The 26,881-nt window shown below is 36.4% G+C and overlaps 2 protein-coding genes across 2 annotated transcripts in view; one reads left to right on the forward strand and one right to left on the reverse strand.

Moving 5' to 3' along the window:
* On the forward strand, positions 1–16,478 carry Ctr9 (RNA polymerase-associated protein Ctr9). The gene is made up of 13 exons (XM_019047257.2): positions 1–161; positions 1,145–1,208; positions 2,775–2,873; positions 4,787–5,026; positions 6,319–7,915; positions 8,687–8,835; positions 9,433–9,549; positions 10,285–10,430; positions 11,774–11,981; positions 12,242–12,492; positions 14,050–14,146; positions 14,945–15,096; positions 15,775–16,478. Exons 2-13 carry the CDS (start codon positions 1,167–1,169, stop codon positions 16,322–16,324), a joined length of 3,648 nt encoding a protein of 1,215 aa, XP_018902802.1. The 5' UTR covers positions 1–161; positions 1,145–1,166; the 3' UTR covers positions 16,325–16,478.
* or (AP-3 complex subunit sigma-2 or) overlaps positions 16,461–26,881 on the reverse strand; it is a 13,474-nt gene continuing 3,053 nt past the window's right edge. Inside the window, exons 4-5 of the mRNA XM_019047258.2 lie at positions 26,547–26,654; positions 16,461–20,860 (exon numbers count right to left, since the gene is read on the reverse strand). Of these exons, the coding sequence (XP_018902803.1) occupies positions 20,738–20,860; positions 26,547–26,654 (231 nt within the window). The 3' untranslated portion in view covers positions 16,461–20,737. The remainder of the gene's footprint in view (positions 20,861–26,546; positions 26,655–26,881) is intronic.

Here is a 26,881-nt window from a genome sequence, read left to right on the forward strand (position 1 = left end):
TCTACGGACGTGAGACGTCACTCTTTCTTCTTCAGACGAAGCTTTTCGCTTTTCGGAAGTTCGCCGCATGACTTCTGGTTTAATTCTTTTGAGAGTGAAAATGTGAATATTAACTTGTTGTCAACGATATCCTCTTGAAAATTTGCTGCTCATCTTGCCTGGTAATCAGAATTTCATCTTCATCAATTTCTATCAGGTTGTGTTGTAAGCGCACTGAGTGTGTTGCACCTCTTATCCCTCATAGAATGCTAAGTATGGATCCACAATTTTTTCTTAGAATTACCATAAATATTACACAATAATTGCGTCTGATTGTTAACAGTACATACTCCTCATAGAGAACTCCTTTGTTAGCAAATGAGATAACTCCTGGGTCGTCAGACACCTTGCCGTTCCAGCTTGTGATAGCGAACTGTAAGGAGGAAAACCAATAATATAATAGGCCGTGGAAGGCATTGAAAGGGTAGCTCACAGCTTCCTCAGTCTTATTGGTGATATGAGCCACAACATCCATGTACTTCTATGAGAGTTTCAATCAAGTACCACTAGTTCTTCCTTTACTGCCTCCTCCTTCAAGACTTTCATGGGAAGTTTCGCGGTTTGAGTCTACTAGCTTGTAATCTGACTCTCCTAAAACATTGACAAATTGCTCACTTGTGCACCCAAGTATACGGGTGCTGAAACCTTATGATTACATGTCCTGCTCGGTTAAGTGTTGGTAGGGTGAAATGGTGAAAGCCTTGTGAGATTGAGAAGAAAACTGGGAACTCCCATCAAAATGGGACGAAAGAAGGTTTGGAACTTTCTGCAGCCCCGTCTTAGGGCAGCAGACACTATTAATTTGAGGAGTAGGTAACTGTAAGTGCTCTTGAAAAAGTCTTGAAGAACCATTCTACTCCAGGTAGCTCACTTTCCTTATTTTTGTTCATACCTTTTCTCCCTGCTTACTGTACTAAGAGACACTTTAGAGGAAACTAGATTATATTTCATCGATTGGTAAGCAGGCTTAGTAATTTTAAATTGTTGCCCTACCAGCAGAATGCCAAGTAAATAGAGAATGCCACAATGGCTTTACTGCTTTTGATATTTTTTTTTACTTTTTATTTTGGACATCTAAGTAAAGTATGTATTTTTTTCTTTTCAGGTTGCATTTTTAAGTTTGCAAGATGAGCGGTTCCATTGAAATACCTTTGAAAGACACAGACGAGGTGAGACCTTTATTTCTAGCCTAAGAAAGAAGAGTGCATTTCATTCCCAGCCATTATTGAAGCATCATCTTTCTCTCCCATATGTTTGCATTTCATTGAATTTATTTCAAGTCACATTGAAAGACATTTTGTATCTTGCAGAGGTGTAATAATTCTTAGTCATGAAGTTTTTTTTTCATCCAACCATCAAGTTACTTTGGGAAAACTCTGCCGTGAAATGCACTCAATTTTCATAAAAGCAAGTGGATCATCTCTCATTTAAGGTTATGTTGGATGCTTTGCAGCCTGTGTACAATAATAAACAATTTAAACAGGAGGGGGTATCAAGGCTTTTTTCACCCAAATAACACCGAAATGCGTCTGCTGAGAACTCAGCCTTCCTCAGTTGAATTAAAGACTTCAAAAATTTTTCAAATCTAAAATCTTAGTATTCGGCTGTACCTTTCAAAACAAATAATAGTCTTCTCATTTTGAAAGGTACAGCCGAGTATTAAGAATCTAGATCTTCGAATAAATTTTATTATCTGTTAGCCAACTGAGGAAGGCTGAGTTTTCAGCCGAAACGTTTTAATGTCATTTGTATCAAAAAAAGCCTTTTTTCAGGTTGCTTAAATTGGTTATTTTTAGAATAAACTTTGCAATTTTTGTAATTTTGAGGTTAGATTTGCAATTTTTTTATACACTACAGCATTTTGATGCAAAATTGGAAAAAACTAAGAACTTCAGTTTGCATATTTTATACTGTACTTCGAATGCAGCAAAGTTGCTAACTCACTCACTGAAATTGTCGGTCAGACAGTGTTGTTCATTATCGTCCACCACTGCACAATGGAGGCAACCATAAAAAACAAGTCTGAAATATCTATCAGCTCTCTAAGTTCTAAATTTTTGCCCCTGACAAGCATGCTGTCAAAACTGACTCAACAGTTCAAAGTGCTGAGCCTAAGGAACCTTCTCCTAGAAAAATTGTTGAACCTGTCCTTGTTGAACATCTGATAAAATTTAACCCCTTGCAATTTGAAACACTGCCAATTACCTTGTCGTTAGAGGCTTTTGAGTAAGAAGAACTTATTTTAAAACGTTACTCAATAGAGGAAATCTTGCATTAAACATGAAGCTTCATTTTATAATGCAAAACTATCACATCGGAAATAATGAACACATATTTTACAAATGATGAACTAAGGAGAAAGCAAGAAGAAAACCATTTTTAAACTACAGTTGAAGAATAAGTGAAATGTCAAATCAAGTCTCAAGCATTTTTCCGTCTATAAAGAGTTAAAGTAGTGAATTCCCAGAGTAAGCCCATCCATGCATTGTAAAATTATTAGTTTTTGCTCAATTTTTAGGCAGGATGATAATAGAATGCTCCTTCAAATATCCTCATTAACATGAAGAATCAAAAAAGTTATTATTAGGAGATTTTTCCTTCAGTTGTATTTGTTGTGCCCTTGCTCTCTACTTTCTCAATCATCTCAATTGGCAAAAGACTCCATTTTTAGTCCTGTTTTGCCCTTTAGCCCGGCTGAAATGCAAATATAATTTTTTTATCTTTCATGATTTCAGGTAATTGAACTAGACCTCGATCAATTGCCTGAAGTAGATGAGGTACTGCATATTTTACGTCAAGAAAGTGTACAACTGAATATTTGGGTTAAATTAGCGGTAAGTTAATTTTTAATCTTTTCGCTCACTCTTAAATGTTGACCATTCTCCTCTTTTACTTTTAAATTTAAATAAATGCACCCAGCTTAAAAGCATGACAGTAAAAAGTTATATTTTCTTACTTTTGAGAGTTATTTTTAATTGAATCAAATTAAATAAATCTCCAAAGGTTCAAGAGTGATTCTTAATATTCAAGGACAAAAAGCCCTCGCCATGCTAAATGGGATTTCAAGGGGTCAAAGAATGTCTCAAGGCAGCAAATGAGGATTTAAAATCAACTGTCAAAAATACTATGACCTATGGCAGTGAAGTGTAGCAATTGAAGAAGCGGACCCAAAAAATGTACTGGGCCACAGAGATTGATTTCTGGCAAAAATTGGCTGGAATTTTGAGGAGAGAAATTATCATAAATGAATGCTTGGACAATGGAACCGATTATTTTCCAAATCTTGTAAGCGCCAAAATTGTGAATGCGAGAAAAACAAGAAAAACAGTTTTATTCTCTTTGTTGACAACCTTCGAATTCCAAAAAATGTATGTGCTTTAAGAAGGATATTTTTAAATCAGACATGATAGATCATACCAGTGAAAACAAAGAAAAAACAACCCCTCTACCACCGGAATAGAGTTTGGCGCTTACATGATTTGGAAAATAATCGGTTCGATTGTGCATGATATTGTGTCCAAGCAGTTGGTATGGTTTGGGCATGTGCAGAGAATGGCTGATACGAGATTGCAGAAAAAGGTTTTGGATTGGGTTCCTCCAGGTAAGCATCATAGAAGGCGTTCAGCCAAAAGGTTGATAAATGACATCCTAAAAAAGGTGAAGAGGTGCCAGCCTCCAGAAAATCTATACTTCGATAGAGTTCAGTGGCACTCAAGTATTGCAGATGACCACTACGTACATATAAATAAATTTACTTACCTATGTGCTAAAAATCAAGGCACCTGTGTTCTCTCAAAGTCAATTTTCGGACTGTTCAGAAACAGAATCATCTGTTATGAAATGGTCCATGTTTTTCAGTTTTGTTTGCATTCTGCCGAAGAATTGTGAAACCCCCTCTTGAGGATAAGAAGACAATGTGTCATTTGGACTGAGTTCATCAGAAAGAACCAACCCACATTAAGTTAAAACGGAGAAAAAGAGGTTTAAAGTTTTACTCCTGCATGAGGCTCAATGTAGTAAATATAATTTAACCCCTATTTCCACAAACTAATTTCTGTTTTTCGACTTTCAGTTTTTGGCAGGAAAAAATATACGGCTAGTGAACTCAGAAACATTCTTAACTCAATTTCTTCGAAAATATAGGTTGAATCCTTTCTGATAAACTCGGTCCATTTACCCAACTGTCAAATGGTCTTCAACCAGAGATTGCTCTGTTATTTCGTTTTTTTCTTTTTACCGAAATTAGAGTAAACAGCACCAATGTTGAATAAGCTGCTTAGATACCATGACCAGTGAAACATTAACCTTAAATTAATTGCCTGCTGAAGTGTTTTTATGTATTTTTTTTTTTTTTTTTTTTTTTTTTTTTTTTTTTTTCAATTGAATGAATCATTGATCTATTTTCTTCAAAAGTCCTAAGCGTAGTAAAAGTCAACGTTTTTAAAAGAAAAAAAAATCAAAGTTGGAGTTCGGCTCAAATGTGAGAGAAAAGTTAGGGTCTTCGAAAATTCTGAGTCAGAGAAAAGTGTGGATAGTGGAAAATTGGAAAATAATTGAAACCGTATTAGCCTGTACATAATATTGAAGTTGAAAGAAAAAAAAAGAAAAAATTTTACTCCGTTCTTGAAATATTTTAATGTCTGTTTCTTTAAGTCAGTCCTGCTTATGAATACATAGGTCTGTAATATGTGATGCTCTGTGTCTCAAGCTTCAAATTATTCTACTATAATCTATACTTTTGTTGCAGCTTGAATATTACAAAAATGGCAAAGTACAAGCTTTTGTTAAGCTTCTGGAAAATTCCCTCCATGAAGCAAATCAAAATTATCGAGATTATGAAAAGGATCAGATGGAAGCCTACGATAAGCTCGCCGCATTTTATGTGGATGAAGCTAATAAGGAAAAAAATAAAGATAAAAAAAGGGATCTTTTCACCAAAGCTACACGGCTTTACACCACAGCTGATAAGATCATCATGTACGATCAGGTAAGTCAGCAGCATTTTACAGGGATGCAGAGAGTTTTTCGCCTCCTCATTAATAGAGCCAATTTTCCTCAAAATTCTCAGTGATAACCCATTCTCGCTTCCTTACTCACGAACCGCCGACATTTTGCAAATGAACATGTTATTTTCTTACTGTTGCAAGCCAACCTCTCTATTGCCAACCCTTTTCAGCTACCCCATTTTTAAAACCCATTTTCGAGGATTTCCCATTTTTGCATGCGACCACTTTCAACTACTTGGTTGCATCATTGAGGCTTTTCTGCTCCCTCAATATTTTATTTAAACCCATTTTCTACTTTGCAAAATCTGTGGTCGATTTTTATAAAACCCTCTATATTTTTTTAGGATTAGCATGCATACAAATTCCAAACTTACATTTCATTATCCTTATACATTCAATAATTTAAACATATTCATCCCTCCAGGGCTTAACATTGAAGATAGATAATAGGCAGTGTTGAAATGTCGAAGTAACCAGTTTTATTTTGATTCAACCAAGGATAAAATTTGTGGACTGAAAAGAATTCTGTACCGTGAACGTCATCTGTTTTAGATTGGTTCATTGGGGCAGCGGCAAGGAATTTGTACAGGATTTTAGTGTAGTCTCTATCATGTAACATTTCAAAGAAAAAACAAACAAAAATCATAAAAAATTTCAAATAGCCCTTTTAAGGGGTAAAAAGCTATTCAAAATCCAATGTACAAAAGTGGACAGAGGATTTGACGGAGTAAGCTGAAGCCCGAAGCCAAGTTTAGCCAATCAGCAAACGCCAATTCTCTTGCCTGACTGCGTCATCAGAGCTAGCCAAAAATATTGTTTCAAATCGGTCTCTTTTTTGGAATTTTCAAAATGGGGTCCCTTCGCCATTTAGGGTTTAAAAAAATTCTAAAAAATTCCTAGGAGCTCAGTTAACTCCATACTTCCCAAAAAATGAATTAAACTAAACGGGTGCTCCTGACCCATTTCAAATTGCTATTGATAGCTAATGCAAATATGTAACAAGTATTTCAATTGAAATTTTCAAAAATCTCCTAGTGTGGTTTATTTGCTTTAAAAAAACTGAACAAAATGTTTTCTTGCAATTTTCTGTGATTTTTTTAGAATGAGTGAAGAAAATTCACTGAAAATTTCAATGAGAACTGTCAGTTACTTTTCCTATTAAAAATGAAATGTGAGTGGAAACTAACCACACTGCAGCAGAGGTATTATTCTTTTAATTAAGCCATTGATATACTTATCATTTATATATTTCCTCTTCACTTATTATTTTCAGAACCATCTTCTGGGACGAGCAAAGTTCTGCCTGTTGGAAGGTGATAAAATGGATCAAGCTGATGCCCAATTTAACTTTGTTTTAAATCAGTCTCCAAATAATATTCCGTCCTTGCTTGGGAAAGCTTGCATAGCATATCATCGGAAAGATTATCGTGGTGCATTAGCATTCTACAAAAAAGCTTTACGTACATATCCAAAATGTCCTGCCGATGTGCGCCTGGGAATGGGACATTGCTTTATTCGTTTGGGGAACCAAGATAAAGCACGGCTTGCATATGAACGGGCTTTGGAGCTGAATCCACAATGTGTGGGCGCACTGGTGGCATTAGCTATTCTGAAGTTGAATGCTCAAAGCAAAGAAGACATTAAAGCGGGTGTACAAATGCTTTCAAAGGCATATTCCATTGATTCAACCAATCCTATGGTTCTTAATCATTTAGCCAATCACTTTTTCTTTAAAAATGATTTTAAGACATTGCAGCATTTAGCCCTTCATGCTTTCCACAACACAGAAAATGAAGCGATGCGCGCAGAAAGTTGTTACCAACTGGCACGTGCATTTCAGGCACAACATGATTATGATCAAGCTTTTCAATATTACTATCAAGCAACGCAGTTTGCCCCCAATTACATTTTAGCACATTATGGCTTAGGGCAGATGTACATTTATCGTGGAGATTCTGAAAATGCTGCTCAATGTTTTGAGAAAGTTCTTAAAGCTCAACCTGATAACTATGAAACAAAGAAAATTCTTAGTAATTTGTATGCTAATTCTACTAGTCAGTCCCGGCGAGATATCGCCAAAGACTACCTGAAAAAAGTAACCGAAAATTTCCCTGATGATGTTGAAGCTTGGATAGAATTAGCTCAAATTCTAGAATGCAGTGATTTGCAAGGCTCCTTGCAAGCCTACGGAACTGCCATTCGCATTCTACGTGAGCGTAAAGCTGAGTTGAATGCAGAGATCCCTGCAGAAATTTTAAACAATGTTGGCTCTTTACATTTTCGCCTCGGCAATCTTCAAGAAGCTGAAACTAATTTTGAGGCAGCTCTTTCAACAGCGAAGCAAGAAGCTGAAAAAGCTGAAATCGAACATGATACTCAGTACTATAATCTAATGTGTGTAACGATTACTTACAATATTGCAAGGCTAAGCGAGGCTTTATTTCAGTTTGACAAAGCTGAAACAATGTACAGAGCTATTTACACAGAACATCCTAACTATATTGACTGTTATTTAAGACTTGGTTGTATGGCCAGGGATAAGAATCAAATCTCTCAAGCTTCACACTACTTCAAAACACCTTTAGGAATTGACAATGAGCATCCAGATGCCTGGTCATTACTTGGAAATCTACATCTTGCACAACAAGAGTGGACCGTCGGACAGAAGAAGTTCGAACGTATCCTACGTAACCCTGCAACCTCTTATGATTCATATTCTATAATAGCACTTGGTAATAGTTGGCTGTCCATCCTCCAGCAACCTGTTAGGAATCGTGCCAAGGACAAAGAGTACATGGATCGTGCTCTGAAACTTTTCGAAAAGGTTCTTGAAAAAGATCCCCGCAATATTTGGGCTGCTAACGGAATAGGTAACTATACTATTTATGTACAATTATATCACTGGGTGAATTTCAAGTGTACATCTCTACTGAGAAATAAATGGAACTTGGTTTGGCGGGTTTTACTCGGAAGCTATTGGCTCTCCTCCATTCATTCAAGATGATTTCGTAAGTCAGCCATTCATAAAGCATTTTAATGCACGTGGAAGGCTGGTAATCTGTCTTCCATTGTGTACTGGCGGTTTCATCTCAGGATCTTTTTCAAAATTTCGTACAGGATTAATGCAACCAAATACAAGATATTCAAGCCTTATTTCAGGTTTGGTAAAGATTCTCTCAACTTTCATCTGTAAGTTTATTGTTCTAATAGAAGTCTGTTGATACTTATTTAAATGTGTGTTGTTTTGTGATCAGGCTCCCTATGAAGTGTTTACATATAAGATAGGACCATGCCTCAGTTTTCCAAGGATGTTAGTTGTCACTGTAATCGATAAATTGCTGAAATTCAGATCAATTTTAAAGTGTTCCCTTTTAACGTACCTTGCAAAAGTGTTTCCAGTCTACCAAAATCTCTCACAAGAAAATGATCCAAGACCATTCTCAGGAAAAAAAAGCCAAAATGCCAACTGCCCTTTTGATCCCGCGTGATGTGCTTTCCTTGCAGGACTGCACGTCAACGTAATTTTCAGAAAAAATAAATAAATTTTATATTTTAAACACATATTGATGGATGGATTGATGGATTTAAAGCAGAATTATTTATGCAATTGTGTTAAGTAGTTACAATTCTTCTCTTTTCAGGAGCTGTCTTGGCACGTAAAGGTTACTTTAATGAGGCCCGAGATGTGTTTGCACAAGTTCGTGAAGCAACCGCTGATTTTTGTGATGTTTGGCTAAATATTGCTCACATCTACGTTGAACAAAAGCAGTACATAGGAGCTATTCAGATGGTAATTTCATATTTCCCCAGTCATATCTTGCAGTGCCCCCAGCATTTAAAATTGTTTGTCACTCAAGTAACCTTTAACAGGACCACTGACCTCTCTGGAGTATGTCAGAATGTAATATTTCTCAGTAGGAGACATTGATATTATTCTTTATGATGTCCATAGATCAGTCAATATGACTTCAGTTAAATTTATCTGTTAGGTCTGAAAAATTCAATGTTACTGACTAAAGTTATTTGATCTGTCTGCAGTAATCTTCCTTCTAATATGCGTATCGATTATCTTCTCACTTCTCCCAATTTTTAGGCGCGTACTTTATCCTGGATGAATAATTTTTAAAAGAAAGTATTTCTGTACTCTTCAGACAATTTTTTTTAAAGCATGAATATTAGTCTACTGTAGCTGGTAGCACATGAGCAGCAGCACTATTGTTTCCATTGCGAAAGCTCTAAATTTGGATGAGATAATGCCACAAAATTTTAGGAATTGCATTTATATGAGGCATCAAAGCGGATTTCATAAATTTTTGTTTTTTTTAGATAGTCTTATCATAATTGTTATTGGTAAATGATTTTATTTTTCATTTTATTTGTTTGATAGTATGAAAACTGCATGAGAAAGTTCTTCAGGTATCACAATGTGGAACTACTGCAGTACCTAGGACGGGCATACTTCAGAGCTGGGAAACTGAAAGAGGCCAAAAAAGTGCTTTTAAAGGTAGGTGCCTGTCCTGTTTTATTTCTTATGTCAACCTGATAACATCCATGGTCGAATTAAAATGTGTACGAAGAAGTTTTAAATCACCAAACGAATGTCACTCCAATCAAATAATTAAAAAATCACTAAAATTTGTTAACTTTCAGTTGAACTTTTATGTTTTGATCTGTTGCATCTTGGGCTACAGGCCACCTTCAATACTATTATATGATGTTCCTGTAGAGTCCAAAAGGAAAAGTACACAAGTGATGGCGATAAGTTGGGCCATTTGCAGTAGAAACCTTGAAGATGGGGGATAGCCTGAAGTGAAGTGGATCAAAACCTAAAAATTCCATTAAGCTGTAATTGGTTTTTATGATTTTTGAATCATTCTATTCCCAGTTGACTTCCTATCAACTAAGCACTCATTCTAATATAATCAAGGGCTGCTATTAATTGTTCGTTCCCCTTTAAGTTCATCAAGTTATTGCAGGTAACAATAACCTACCATTCATTTTTTTTCTCCAGGATTTAGTGAAATCAATTACCATATGCTCCCAAAAACTTAGCCTGAAATTTCAATGATCAAGTTAAATCTAATAATATCATGAATAATTTTTTTATCTAGAAACTTCTCTAATCATTGTGTAAAATGTTCTTAAGCACGGTTTTAAATAATTGAATAAGATGCAACCTGCTAAAGTTTCACTAAAATGAAACTTCAAAATTTCTTTGAACTTGACTTCTTTCTTGCAGGCTAGAAGAGTTGCCCCTCAAGACACTGTAATCTTGTACAATATTGCTCTTGTGTTGCAAAGACTGGCAACACAGATCTTGAAAGATGAAAAATCCCCATTAGATGTTGTTCTTCAAGCAGTCCATGAACTTCGCCTTTCTTTAACGTAAGTGACATCCAACATGGTGACCAATATTGCATGCCAATTTTTCCTGTCTTTTAAAATATGTACACAAAGAGAGTACGGCTAAAATCTGGGCTCACCCAAATAATTCTTTTCTATCTGAGGAATGAATGTTACCCTAAAAATTTGACTTGCATTTAAAGTAAATTTTACTTCAATTCTAATGGTAAGAAAATTGAAGCAGTTCTTTCTATGATAAATAGGATGCATTCATGCAGGAGAAGTCCATATACATATGAAGACTTAAGAAAGGACCCATCTATCTAAGGAATTGAAAGGATTTAGGATTGGATTATGAAAGAAGGATCAAGGCTATTTTTCTGCCAGGGGCTACATAAGAGGAAGACATGGTAGTAAAAACCATGACTTTTCCTGAAGAAGACAGAAGGTGTTTTCTAGAGCTGTTGTGTGGATAGACTTGTTTATTATAATGTTGCTGCAAGTGGAAATAATATTTTGCGAAAGAAGCGTTTAGCAGGAGCGTTAAAAACCCTGATGTGCCTCTGACATTTGGACCGCGTGAAGCAGAATGGAACCGAGCCACATCAGGTATTGCCAAATTTAACCGAGCAATTTAATTTTTTACAAGAAAATGTTTGTGCAGATAATTTTGAAAATTTTAAGGAATTTGCTGTGGACCATGCAGAAAATTCACTGAAATTTGCACGAAAGTTTGCACAACCGTTTTCGTTTTTAAAATTAAATTACCCAGTTAAGGTTGGCAATAGCTGATGTGGCTTGGTTTCCTTCTGCTTAACGCAGTCCATTTAGTAAAGCCTTACAATGTTTAGTAAGTATTCCATGGTGTGAACTAAGTGGCATCCTTGAACTTTCCAATTTTGTATGCTGTTCTATCACACTTATGGTAGCATTCCTAAATAAACTAGAGACTTCCTAAACTAAAAAAGTTTGTGTAGAATTCAATTGGACATTTCAACTGTATAATCATGTTTTGATTATTGTCGGAATTTTTTTCTGACCTCTGTCAAAAATCCATCCGCCTTGCCCTAGGACTGCAGGGCCACCTCTTCAGCTGTCAAACCTTCCAGTTGCATACTAAAGTAAATTTTTCAAATTCTGTTTCTATTCACTAACCTGAGGGAATCCTATTCTAAATTGAAAGGTTACTCAATCCTGTGAGCTATTTTCATGACTTTTTTTAATAAATTGATCCTTATCTGTACCTTGTAAAGGTTATAAATATGGCAGTTTTTATTCTCTCAAAAATAAGTTTTTCATTTTAGGAAAACTGTTTCAATCTACTATCTCTTGAAAATTGCACCTCATATTCTTTACAGTAATTTTAAGTTTTTTTCATTTTTCAGATATTTCCAGTATTTAGCAGTGCATGGTGATAGAATGTCTTATGATCTTGCTGTGGCTAGTCTAGAAGCTAGACAGTGTCAAGATCTTCTCTCGCAGGCTGAGTATCATGTTGCAAGAGCCAGAAAAGTGGATGAAGAAGAACAGATGTTGCGTAAGAAACAAGAAGAAGAACGGCAAGCATTCCGATTGAAGCAGATGGAAGAAAAGGTTTTATTCCCTTTCTAGTTTTGGTTTATTTCAGTTTATTTCATTAAGTACTCAGCCATTTAATAAGCCCAATTCATTTTGTAAACTTTCTTTTCCCATTCCTTCTTTAGGGATGTTCATATTGGCTCATGCTGATTTATAATAATTCACTGCTAACTCTTTCTGAAATCCTTGAAAAGTTTCAATTTTCCCTTTAGAATTTTGTCAATGAACATGCGAAACAAGATTTTTCAAAATTATAAATTTAATTTCTGTTTCAGAAATTGCAAGAAGAAAAGATGAAGTCACAGTTGGAAGAGATCATTCAAAAACGACAGGAGTATAAAGAAAAAACCAAAAATGCTCTCATCTTTGAGCCTATCATTGAGTCCAAAAAAGGGAAAGGTAGAGGACGTGGACAAGGAGGAGAGGTGCTTGACAGCGACTCAGATGCAAGTGCAAGATCGATTAGCCCAACAACTGGTGAAGCTAGACCCAAACCACCAAAACCCAAGAAACCCAGCAAAAGGAGGTGAGCGTATTTTGAGTTCAACTCAATTGTTTTAGAGTTATCTTGTGAGGAAAAACAGTATAGAGTAGGCGCTCTCAAGATAAAGACAAAGAAGAAAGAAAGGAGACGTGAACCATGGTAAAGGACTGAAGAAAGAATAGAGTAAAGGAAGGAGAAATGTAATCCTTTACCCACAAATTTATGCCTAGGCTCAGAAATTAACTCTCTCGGTTACTGAAAATCCGATCTGTTCAACGAAAAAGTATTGTTCCAACAGATTTCATTATATCATATGGACATATTTCTATCAAACAGAACTGTGTGCAGTCGGGAAAGATGGGGTCTCCTCGTTAGTGCTCGGGCCATAAGAACGAATGGGAAATATAAAGTGCCAGTGACGAAGCCGTCATCGCGGCTCCTCGTGGTGGGCATGAACTCACGAGCCCTGGCCACAACGCTTTAAACACGTGCCCATGGCTCATGGGTGCCACATTCAGTTGGCTCACAATTCCATTTGCTGAATTGGAAAAGCGGAATTTTACATTCTGTCGAACGGAACTACGTGCAAAGTGTATGAGCCATGGGCTTGTGTCTAGAGCATTGTGAACAGGGCTCACGAGTTAATGCCCATCACAAGGAGCTACGACGACAGCTTTGTCACTGGCGCTTGATATTTCCCATTCATTCTTATGGCCCGTGCACTAAGGAGCAGACCCCATCTTTCCCACCTGCTTATAGTTCTGTTTGATAGAAATATGTCCATATGTACCCTGGTGAAATGTCTAACCTGGCTTCTTTGTATTTTTCAATCATATCTTATTAGGTTCTCGATAATTTAGGCCTAGACTTCAGATTGAGTTTTTGTGATGCTCTTACTGTGCATTTGTTAAGGCTTTGAATTGTATATGTTCCTTTTTTCCAGCTTATTTAATATTGAATCTGTTATAGTAGGTAATAAACAGTAAAATTGGAAGACCATGATATTTTGATAAATTAGAAAAAATGAGCGCTACAGAAGCGTATTAATATTATTTTACATTATATCCTGGGTGACTGAAATGCCAAATCCAGTGATTTTGGACTAGGCAGTCAATGACAGAGGCCTATGCTCCATTTCAACTTTAAATCACTTCTTTCTAATAAAGGAAGCTTTTCAAAGCTTTTTTGAGCCAGGAAATCTATTTGTTGTTATTACCTTCCGAAGCAGCCTCCAATATCAAAGCAGTTTTAGGATCTTCCAATAGCCCTATTTTCTGTCTTTCTCTGTTCATGTCTTTCACTAACCAACTCATGATCATCTAAATGCCAGGTCAAAGCCTTTGTCGGTGTAACATTTTTGTGTGTTTTTTTGAAGGTATGCACGACTTTAGAATTGTATAAATTGCTCATTTTCTATTTGCATATAAGGAGAGGTGTATGGATGAAAAAATGAACAGAAAATGACAAAATAGTCTGTCTGCAGCTCGGCTGATTTTATTCTTTAAATTGCACTTTACTGCTTATTAAAAGTTTGCTTTTCCCTCTATTTGTTTGAAATTAGACTTTTTTACTCAAATTTCCTTTGTTTTTTCTTATTAGTGAAAAGTCTGGCAAAAAGAAAGTCACCAAGCGGAGGAGAGATTCGGGCTCTGGAGGTGAAGACAAACCCAAGCGCAAACGAGAGCGCAAGACTAAGGTAACTATGAATGAAGTAACCTCATTATGAAGTTTTCTTCATCCATAAGGTGAAAATCTCTAAAATGAAGAGAAATTCTTCATATAAAAGTCACTACTCTGATCAGAATTTGCCAACAGAGGTGATTTGATATCCCTGAAGCATGTCAAATTGAATGCAGACATAAAACACTCCACAAATAATAAAGTGACCGAAATTAAACGGCAAAGCGGAATGAGAGAGACGCCATCATTCCGTAAATTGGGGAGTAAAATTAACAGTGTTTTTGAGCCTCAAGAAAGAAATGACATGACCGAAGGCAATACTGACTTTTTCGAAACTCAAAACAGAATTAACGTAAAATTGCTCAAAGTTTAGAAAGGAACAAAACATATCAATCTCAGGATCAAGGATGTCTCAAATTTTACCGAACCAATCATTAGGGGACATGTCCAGCCTAGCTTGCTTATTCCTAGAAAAAATTTTAGACCTTAAATTGGTACCAAATGCAAAATTGTTAACTTAATTGCTGTGTAAATCAATTTAAACACCAGTTTTCACAAAGATAAAAATATGAATACTCGGGTGAGATTTTAGCGAAGAAAAAATGAGCGAAACAGAAAAGTCAGGTTAGTTATGGTCTGATTCCCCATAGCTTCATCAGACTTTAGCTCAAATATGTAAGAAATAAATGCTGCATGTTTTTCAGATTCAATGTTCTCAAGCACTCATGTAACTAATAATCATTCACATTTTTTAATTAAATAAGCAAACAAAAAAATAAATGTTTCAATCCCAATTTTTCTTTCTGTTTTCTAGGAACCAAAAGCCCCCAAAGGAAGTAAAAAGAAGGCCAAAGCTGATGATGGGCTCAGTGGCAAACAAAAAATGCGCATTGTCTCTAAAGCTACCATCTCAAGTGATTCAGATAGTAGTGATAGTGACAGTGGAAAATTGAAAATTGTTAGCAGGTAAGATATTCATGATGTTTTACACCTATTTTGAATTTTCACCAGGGTTGCTAGTAATTTCAGGTTTCCTCGATTTTCAAACTTATCTCCACCACCAATTTTAGAGACGTGTGATTTCTTTCAGAATGTTTTTCAAGTTTTTATTATTGTAGGATAAGTATAATTGGAGGTAGAGTGGCAAGTTTGAAAAAATAGCAATTGAACAGGGAAATCATTAATTTTGAAATAATATTACCAAAGTAACATTATCAAACTGAATTACGGAATTGTAGTCGCAGTTATGTCCCACATCAATGACTGAAGTAAAAAAATATGGATCTTTTTTGCAATGGTTCAGCATTTCACATTATATTTTGTATTTAAACAGATACTAATCCAAATATCACTTTGGAACCTTGTGCGAATATTTAAAATAGTACAACAAAAAAATAAGTTAAGAAAAAGAAAAACAATTTGTTAGTTTTCTGCTAGAAGAAAGAAAAACACATGAGTGGAGATTAGCAACATTGTCATCATTTTTCAACTCTGACCATCAGTACATATTTTATTTCTATTATATTTTGAATGATTTTATCTCCCCAATCATACCTTATCTGCTAATCAAGTTTATTTTTCCTTTAACTTTCGTGCCAATTGGGATCAGATTTTTAATTATTTTTTTCAATTCTTTTGTTTCAGTGGAAGTGAAACAGATAAACCTAAGAGGAAGCGCGGAAGGACGGCAATCAAGAGTCAGTCAAGATCACGATCAAGGTCTCGCTCTGGTTCAGGATCGGGATCAAGATCTGGCTCTGGCTCTCGATCAGGCTCAGGATCCAGATCTAGGTCAGGGTCCCGTTCAAGATCAGGATCCCGCTCAAGATCAGGTTCTCGCTCAAGGTCAGGATCCAGATCAAGGTCAGGGTCACGATCAAGATCAGGGTCACGATCAAGATCAGGGTCAAGGTCACGCTCAGGGTCTAGATCAAGATCAGGGTCCCGTTCAAGATCAGGATCTCGCTCAAGATCAGGGTCCCGCTCAAGATCAGGATCTCGTTCAAGATCAAGATCCCGTTCTAAATCGGGTTCCAGATCAAGATCAGGGTCCCGCTCAAAGTCAGGATCTAGATCAAGATCTGGCTCTAGATCGAGGTCAAAATCAAGGTCTAGATCAAAATCAAGATCTAGATCTAAGTCAAGGTCTAGGTCAGCCTCTGGCTCACGATCAAGGTCTGCCTCCCCTGGCTGAGTGTAAATATTTATGTATACATAATATAATTTTTTTAGACACCCTGTACGTCCTTATCTCTGTAATTTGAGGAGGAGATTTTTGAGAAAATGAGAAATTTTGTAACTAGTGATAATAAAATGAATGAATAAAGGTGTAATTTGTAATTAAAAAAGGCTGATTTATTTTAAATTTTCTACTCTTCATAAACAGACACATTAACAAAATCACAATAATCAATATCAAGTGGTTGAATATTACTTTGAATAACATCTTGGGTTAGAGAGAAAAAAGAGCTTTTTGAAAGCTGTACCGCAAGGAACAAAGAAAATCTCTGGCTTAAAGATCATTGTAACAAAATAAGTCATCAAAATAATTCAGTCATATTTTACATTTAATCAGATTTCTTCTATAGGAGAAAGAATTGTCAATGGAGTTCCTCCAAGAGTTAGGAACTTTCGATCGAACAAAATATTCTCATGTAGAATTATGCCAGTAATATGATGGTGCTATTGAATCAGATAGACTCGCAGTGTTGAAGAGGTAATATTAAGCCTACCATCAGTGGAACCTTGCGAGTGAAAAAATACTTTGTCTAGGGGCAACTCTTAGAATATTTTCTGAAAATAAGCAAAAGCCATATTTTGTTCAAAGATCGGATCCTATTTTGTTCTGAATTGCGGTGGCAGACATTTTCACGTTCAAAATTGGTGTGCATTAACTGCTACGTGCCTTGGAGTATGTCTGTGTAGTTTTTCAACACGATTTCCAAGACGACGCTAGTAAGAACTGATATCAGTCGCAACCTTAAACCCTGCTCTAAAAAATCCTTGCTGTTAAAAATCGAGTAAGAAAAAAACAGCAACGCTTGGTAGCTTCGTACAAAATATGTCTCACGTTAGCCCTATCTTTATATTAAGGATTGGAACCAATAAAAAAAAATTATGGATTTATAATCTCTTACTTCAGTATTATGTTTCCCTATTACAAATTTGAATTAAAGACTGAGCGTATTTTGGACAATGGTAGCATCGTACTTCTCACACAATTTTACTCAGTAATGGTTGTGACACAAAAAAAATGCTCATCTCCTCAGAACTCTGTTCAAATCACTGGCTCAAAACAACAGCTATGTGTGGCAGGCTCCACTAAATGCTAGAAAGAGCACAGTAAGACCTGCTGGTTGATTGTTGAAACTTTAGGCAGCACGGCAAGACATCGAGAATCGATGCATTTCATAGTACGGATAATTACACAGCACGTTGTCTTGTCTTGTCTTGCCGACAAGCAGCCAGCCTGCCAGAGTTTTGGTTCTGGTACATTGTGATACCTTTTGAAAGGAAAACGGATATTTCAAAGCTGATACAATCAGCTTGGAACAAAGACATAAAGACGGAGCGCTCGTATCTAAAAGCACGGGGAAAAAGTGAAGCTAGGTTCGGCGCTGCGCGCTTGTGTGAGTGTGTAAATGAGCGCGGGAATCCATGGCGGCAAACAGAAATTTGATTTGAACTTGTCCTCTTGATTTTTGCACATTTCTTCTTTGAAACGTATTTTAAATTCCTAAAACGAATATACTAAGAAAGTTCGGTCTGCGTCCTAATATAATACACCTACTTTTGCTCGGTAACAGGCAGTAATCTCAGATAAAGTTAGTTTTTCTTCTGCTCATGGTGGTTCTGCAGGTTCAAACAGGCCGTTACAGTTCTAGATCAACGTTACTCTCAAATGAAATTAATCGGTCGACGACGGACTGAAACTAACCTTAAGTTAAAAAAATATGAGTGTGTACCTGAATTTGGGCAAAAATCAACCTAAAATACTTTGTTTCCGCAATTTTATTTATTAGTTCCCGCCCTACATTTGAATTCAAACTTGTCCCGATTTCGCCGCCAATCCTCTAGCCAATAGTAGAGGTGATTGAAAAGAAGCTCTAGAAGCTTCATTTTTTGCTTTTAGTGCTCCGTCTTTATGTCTTTGGCTTGGAACCATCCGTGAACCATCAGCTCATTGAGCCCAACAACCGAGAACTGCCAAGAAGAAATACTAAGGCACAACAAAAGTCGATTGTTGTTGTGATGCATACCTTAGTCAAAGCAGATAAGTTAGGAGGCAAGAGGCAGGCAAAAAAACCAAAAAACAGTTGGTGGCTAATCATACAAACAATGGAATGTCGCAAAAATAATTCTCCCATTTTTTTATTCTCCTCGAAATCTCACCATTTTGAAACTCGATGATCCAAAGTTTTTTTCTAATTTCCTTCAATTTTACAAAATTGAGATTCCACATACTGTATTTTCCATTCTTGTGAAGGAGAACTACTAGCACATTTAGTGAGGTTATGAAGTTGCAAGTATTTTTAAAGGTATTTAAGAGTACATGCAAAAAAAGAAAACAGAGAAACAAAAACAATATAGTATACAAGTCAAGTTCCTCTATTAAGAAAAAAATGCTTAACAATGCAAATAACGCTTCTGAACTGAAAGAATGATTCCTAATGGGAGGAAACCATGAAGCTAATAATATACTATTGGAAAACACAGGGAGAGAAGAGTGAGTGACGGGCACTAAAATGCAAGGCTTCGGCAGTGCGAGTCAACATTTTTGGGGATGAAGAACTAAGATCATATACATTTCCCCCTTTCTCATGGTTCTGTAATAATATATAAGTAGCAAGATTTCAAGCAAGATAAGTCCTTTTTGAATCAGAGTCATGTCCGTCTAAAGCTACTTTCATGATGGTGAAGTCTGGATTCCTGTACATGACCAGGCACCAAATCTTAACTGGAATCTCCGAACTTCATTTTTTCAAATACTTTTAGATTCAAACTTTTCAGACAGGTCGTTGGAACCTTTTTAAAAGTCTATAATTTCGTAAAATTTCGGACATCATTTTATAATGTTTGAGCATAAACTTGTCAGGAACAACTTTGAAAGTGCTGTACCAGAGTGCATCTGAAGTAAAAAACCGAGATGACAGATGATGTAAACTTTAGCATGACTGTAAAGGTTTCTGACGAGTGTATGATCAAATCGAGAAAAATACAATGGGTTTTACTACCAGATGAATATGTCGCAGTATATGTACGTACATATTTTCTAATCGATATATTTGAAAAGTAAAGACTGATTTAGTCTAAACTTCAACGTCACAAAACTTTGACATAGACTTACTTGGCCATCCTCATAGATAATCAGAGTAAATAGAATTGACAAAAGAAACTGTTCCACAGGTTAAGAAGTAATGAACTAATGAATTATAAAAATACGGAATGTTTACAAGGGGCTCTCAATAATCGACATTCACAAAGGGCAAACAACAAAATCTTCCAAAATGTATAATCTTGAGAGGGATAAAATGCAAATGTATTACTGTTTTAACTGAACCTCACCTATTAACCTCATTGTTGTTCTTTTCCCTAAAAGATACATCATTGGCAAGTTACAGTTGTCCGATTCCTGCTGAATGCAAAAATTTTATTGAATCATGGTGCTAAGCAACTGGCTTCAATACAGCTAATTGAATTTTAAAACAATATTCCTGCTCTTCCTGTCTCTAAGTTGACTTTATAGTGGATTTTCATGTGTAAGCCTTACCATAATATGAGAAAAAATTAGCCAATGCCTTGTTCTCTGCACATTTTTTTTTTTATATATTTTCATCTTCTTAGTTTCATTAGTACAGCTCTCTTCTTGCAATTTCAATTATTTTTATTAAGGCAACACTGCATTAGGAATTCTCTTGTTTTAATAAAAGGATGTACCCCTTTAAAATTTCTGGAGCGGAATAAGTTAAAAACCTGTCAATTATCAGGTGAGAGTGAAAGAGCAGGAAATGGTTTGAGTTTGTTTGCCATCATTTTAAGGTAAAGTGTTTTAAGAACTATGAGGGAAACATCAGGGTTGATCTTTCCTTTTGTCTCCAGATGAAACGTATAAAACTTGACCATAGCAGGTTTCCAAACCGATTTTATAGAACAGATAACTATAATAGAAATAGATTTTACTCAGACGTTATTATCATTTCGTTGAATGGCATTAGTATAAATTATTTTATGACCATTGTCAGAGAACTTTCCCTGAAAGTGTAGACCTTACATTCAAAAACTCTTGTCAGCTGATATTCCAAAGAACATTCAACGAATCTTAGCAACAGCTGCAAATTCCAGAGTGAAATTGTAGATAATTTGCAACCCAACTCTGAGCCTGATCAACTATCAACCTATGATATTTTTACAAGAGATAGCGAGTGCATTTTGATAACAACTGTACAAAGGTCTTTTTGTTTTTATCACCTTTCCGGATCAAAAAACACTAACTAGGATGATATGAGTTGAACGAGAATTCAGTTATTGAGTGAGACTTGGTGTCTCACTCATTTGAAGATTGCGATGAAGTCAAGGGAATTGTGTTGGGCGGAGGTGGGGTACGATGTCAGAATTTCAGTTCTTTGATTGCCTGCGGCAGGTCTGGTAGCTTGATATCTTTCAACTGCTGAGGAATATTGATATTTTTCACAGCAGATACTGCTCTCGAAGGAGCCCCAGATATGCCTGCCTGTAAATGAAAAAGGCAAATTGTGAAATTTACACTTCTTATTATATTAGTAGAATACCAGCTTTCACTGCATGAAAAGCGATTCATTTAATGGTTAGTATGAAATATCGTGGAAAGATTTCTGCTTTTTGGTCAAAGTTGAGGACAAAATGTAAAATGGGATAATAGAGGTGTTTCCTTTCAACTAATTTTCCAGTTTTCATCCTTTCAATGGACATTTGGTTTTTAGAAGAAATGGAATTTTCTTGAACGTGAAATTCCCAATTTTCCACAGACAAAACCGATACAAATGTTACGTACAAAGAGGTCTGTGCAAAAACGGCAAAATCCGCCCACCCTCAGATTTCAACCAAACTTCGGATTTTGATAGGCCTATATGCCAATAGTAATCCCTGAAAATTTCAGCCCCCAAAAATAATTACAAGAGGGGGGGCGGGGGGTCAAAGTTGGAAAATCGTGCAAAATTCAAACTGCTATATCTCGGCAACGGTTACAGCTTTTTGAATGCGGTTTGGACCAAAAAACGCAGAATTGTATGTAGTTTCTATTTCATGTATCGTTTGTTACAAAATTTCAACGCAACGTTGCCATTTTTGCAATTTTTTCAATTCTTATCAAATTTTGACCCCTTAAATTTGGCAACATTGTAAATAGCAAAAAACGTCATCTCGCGATTTTGACCAAAATAAGATATGTTGTTCTCAATGCAATTCCCTACAAAACAGCACAAGTCGCATACTGGGGAAACGATTGGTTCGCAAGTTACAGCTTCTCAAAGTTGCGCACCTCGAGGTTGTTGCGCGCTGCGCATGGTATTAGCGCGCCTTGCCTCGAACTACAGCGACTTATTCACGGTTTAAAAACGCTTAGACGCTTTCATATGTTCTATTCTACTGTATTTTTCATTAGAAAACGAGAAAAGGTCCACGGGTACCAAAAGAAGGGGGGGGGGAGCCGTAAATGATAGCCTTTTTTTACGCTTTTCGCAATATTTTTAACTCAAACGAGCGGAATTAGGGCTCCTTGCACCCCCCCCCCCCTTTTTAACTCACGCGTTCTCTTTTCTCAGTTTTCTAAGGCAAAAATGATGTATAATTAAATGCAACATCTGAAAATAGAAAGGTGTACCCGCTTGGCGACCGAACCCAGCACCAAAAATAACAAATACACAACCAAAAATTGATGGTAATTGTTCCATGACGAAACGAAATAACATAACTATGTTTATAGTTTGGCTTACCTAAACATCTTACTCGTCATCTTCTTCCTCATCAGTTTCTACAGATGATGGTTTTCCTAGAGGGAAACATCTATTCAGAAAATCCGATGGGCCTTTAAAATTCTGTTGATATCTGCCGTATCCAAGATACCAAATGATAGCGATGATATGAGCGCATGTACCAATAGTGCGAGCACCGTTTTTGCACGTACAGTAGTTACCGATAATCGATTCTGACGAACGTTTTTTTAAATCAATTAAAATAAATATAGAATAAACTTTATTCGATTTATGGCGAGACAGCAGTTTACACTTCAAAAATTGTGATTTTTTCACTGTAAATCCGTAATTAGAAAAACTAGGCATGTAAGAGTCTTTGCACACTTGAAATTCATATTTTCCCGAGTATAAATGATCCCCGATGTAAGAGCGTGCTAATGAAAGCTGATAAGTTCCACAGAATGGTTTAAAGTCACTGCTTTCCCAGATCGGAAAATCTTGAAGATGGGCCTCTGATAATTTCTCGAAGTTCTTGTACTTCCTCACCAATGATTCACATTCGACGACCTTTTGGAGAATATTTTCTTTTTCCAAATTCGCTAACATGCAAGTAGCCACAGAAGAATCATCTTCGTCGCTGTAAAGCCTTTGGAAAAAATTATTGTGGATAGCTGCTGCGATTCGAACATCCCTGTATAGATATGGATATGATTGAGAGGGAATCACCGAACGCAAGTACTTAAACCGCTTTAAACTACTATTTACAACCTCTACAACCCACCGCTGCTTTGTACAAACTCGACTCTGGTTAGCTTCTAAAGTAGTGAGCTGAGAATTATCCCTTTTTAGGCAAGGGATCGTTACTTTGAATCCTAGTGCTTCAAGGTCATCTTTTACTCGCTCAAAACCACGATCTAAAATAAAGATATCACCTGGCTTGAAGAGTTTCTTAAAAAAGTCAGTCTTTATAATGTTTTTCAAAATATCTGCATCGGAGACATTTCCTGCATACAATTCATCAGGACCTAGTACTTCAAGAATCAACCCATTTGTTGTTGTCACTATCATGGGTTTTACATAATTTCTCTTTTTTTGGCCCCCGAAAGTCTGACGCTGAAACCTAAAGTTTAAACTTTTATGTAAAAACAAATAAGTACCGTCCCAAATAGTGATTAAAGTGTCATCTCCTTCCTTCACACAATTTAAAACACGAGATATATTAGATTGTTCGGCTCGAATTTGTTCGCGCAAAAAATTCCCTAAGTACACCGGTACAAAACTATCGTTTAAATGTTGCCTGCATTCAGTAATTTTACGGCTAACTGTGCTTCGTGATATGTTTAAAATTGTTGCTATTTGCTCTTGAGTAATTCCAGCGTACAAGTACATCAAATAAGCACCCAAAACACAGTCATCTTTTTCAGGTATATACTCGAGTAGAGTCTCGAACTGCAATTTATTTAGGCCGGTCCATACCTGAATGTCATGGTCGGAAAGTTTTAAAAAAAACCCTGTCGCACTATCACTTGACTTTCCGGAGGATGAATTGTGGTATTTGCACGTTATTGACAATAACTCCTCAATTTCACCTGCACTAAAAGAAGAAGACTCAGAGCATTTATCAATGAAACCGGATAGAAATAAAGGATCCAAAACACCGTTTGTGAAATGATGAGCACAACACCGACTGCCCTCTCGTATAATGAACTTATACTCAAAAAAAATTGCACTTCTCAGCTGTTTGTTCAAAAAAATTAAATTACCTGAATCTAATGAATCTGAGCAATCAAAAATACATTTACGGTGAGTTTTAACGGAGGGAGACTTAAAGCCAATTGTCACTTTTTCAGGGGGTTTTTCCGCGACTTCCGACGATTTCCTGAGAAATTCCGCACTACATTTTAAACAAAACCACTGTCCACTTCGGCAAACTTTGTCTTTACGACTTTTTTTCTCTAACGAGACTTTACACTCAACGCATGTTTGTACATTACCACTCATCGTAAAAGAAAAATGACAGGATTTAAGAAAATAACCCGGCTCGATCGAAAGATAGAGGTCAACTAATTGATCAGTTTAAACAGGTGTTATTACAATTTGCAATGTGCATGTTATCATCGGTGTTGTGCTAATCTATCTTCACGATTGATTAAAATAATACCCATAGATCAGATAAGGATTCGCAATCTCCTAACTCCGCGGTCCATCAATGATCGCGCGCCCTATGCAGTGTAAGGTAGCCAATCCTACCAAATCGTTCAGTGTTCACAGAAAAATACAATACTGCGATATTGTCGAAAATCGATGAATCGATATAGTTTAAAAATTTTAAAAATACTTCAGAAATAGCTCCTGAAGAAAATAAGAATTTCAAGTGTGTCCATTCATGCAAATTCTACTGTTTGTGCAGGGTTCGGTCGCCAAGCGGGTACACCTTTCTATTTTCAGATGTTGCATTTAATTATACATCATTTTTGCCTTAGAAAACTGAGAAAAGAGAACGCGTGAGTTAAAAAGGGGGGGGGTGCAAGGAGCCCTAATTCCGCTCGTTTGAGTTAAAAATATTGCGAAAAGCGTAAAAAAAGGCTATCATTTACGGCTCCCTCCCCCCTTCTTTTGGTACCCGTGGACCTTTTCTCGTTTTCTAATGAAAAATACAGTAGAATAGAACATATGAAAGCGTCTAAGCGTTTTTAAACCGTGAATAAGTCGCTGTAGTTCGAGGCAAGGCGCGCTAATACCATGCGCAGCGCGCAACAACCTCGAGGTGCGCAACTTTGAGAAGCTGTAACTTGCGAACCAATCGTTTCCCCAGTATGCGACTTGTGCTGTTTTGTAGGGAATTGCATTGAGAACAACATATCTTATTTTGGTCAAAATCGCGAGATGACGTTTTTTGCTATTTACAATGTTGCCAAATTTAAGGGGTCAAAATTTAATAAGAATTGAAAAAATTGCAAAAATGGCAACGTTGCGTTGAAATTTTGTAACAAACGATACATGAAATAGAAACTACATACAATTCTGCGTTTTTTGGTCCAAACCGCATTCAAAAAGCTGTAACCGTTGCCGAAATATAGCAGTTTGAATTTTGCACGATTTTCCAACTTTGACCCCCCGCCCCCCCTCTTGTAATTATTTTTGGGGGCTGAAATTTTCAGGGATTACTATTGGCATATAGGCCTATCAAAATCCGAAGTTTGGTTGAAATCTGAGGGTGGGCGGATTTTGCCGTTTTTGCACAGACCTCTTTAATATCCTTGCTTTCTTAAAAACAAAGAAGCAGACAAATTTAGTGAAACAATTTTTGTTCAATGCAATTTGGCCCATCGGCTTAGAACCGAGATTGTAGATGTTTGTCAGGGGTTTGGAGGATAAGACTTTCTTTTGCAGTGTTCAATCCCCGCCTGAAAATTTTCGGAGTCACCTCGGCCAGAAAGCCTAATTTTAGGAGCCAAATTAACTTGAATGAAATTTGCCTTAGCACTGCAGACAATACGTTGAGAGTCATACTGATGCTTTGTGGTTGCGAATTCGAAAAAAATCAATGGGGTGCATCAACTTTTTTAGGTGCCACAATGGCCCTATTTTTGACACCTAATTCAATTTTTAGGTGCATTAGGCACATGGCACTACGGGTAGGCAGATCACTGATGACAGCAACATCAGAAAAGCTGTGACTATCTACTTGTGCATTGAAATTCGGGCTTGGTATCAGGAACCTTCACTTCAGTTCATTTTTTGATGAAGAATCAAAACTTCAGCAATGAAGAGGTGTGCACATCTTTGAATGTAACGATGAAAAGGGAGGTTGAAATTAAGAGACCTGCCTTCTAAATGACTGAAAATAAAAAGCTGTGGTACCATGTCTATTCAACAACTGTCTGCACTACTACTAGCTGTTTCAAACATTATTATGTACCAGGTCAGAGTAAAAGCATACTACTGGCTTTTGATTTACCAGCCAAAAACTGTGGTGCTTTTTACAGAAATTAAAATTTCTTTGGCTTTGAAGATCTATGATAAGCAGATGTAGAGGTGTTGTCAGATAAGTTGGCATTTGTTTACTTTCGGTTTGCAAGCGCAGATGACAAATATAGGCCTCTGCACAGACCATCGTTTGCTACTATCCACCTTGAAAACACCTGTTTCGTGATCGTATCATAAAAAAAAAAAAAAAAAAAAAAAAAAAAAAAAACCTATCAGTTATGATCCGCAACTTTTATGTGGTTGTGATTTCTGTGCGGTTAAAAATTGGAGTGTTACAAGGTTTGAAGGTATTGAGAAACCAATCCAAGCTTGTGTTCTCGCTTCTAATAGAGTTGGATGTTTTCATGTGAACAGTAGTGACACAAAAATGCCTGCAAACTAAAAGGAAACAAATGCCAACTTATCTGACGACACCTCTAGTTTTCCTAATAACATGCAAAAGTTTACACAAAAGATACTATTAGGGATCAAAGTTACCTCTTGCTTTTCCATTCTATTTTGGTCTTCTATTCGATTCAGAATTTCTGACATATTAGTTTCCAATACCATGCCTCCCATTACCAACTCATTCAAAATATAGTGCACCTGAATTGAAAATAAAAATTATTGGGTGAAAAATATCAAGATAAATGGATGTAAAGAGGAAGGCAAACAAGATTATGTACCATGTTTAGATTTTACAAAGAAATGATTTCATCGTTGCATTATTTTAAAGGTACCCAGCTTGCAGATAGTACAAACATGAAAAATTTGGAGCAATGTAAAATTTGCTGGGTATTACACAGTATTTATTATTTTGTACTAATATTGCT

The sequence above is a fragment of the Bemisia tabaci genome, chromosome 2, assembly GCF_918797505.1.
Source record: "Bemisia tabaci chromosome 2, PGI_BMITA_v3".
In the NCBI taxonomy this organism is placed as follows: domain Eukaryota; kingdom Metazoa; phylum Arthropoda; class Insecta; order Hemiptera; family Aleyrodidae; genus Bemisia; species Bemisia tabaci.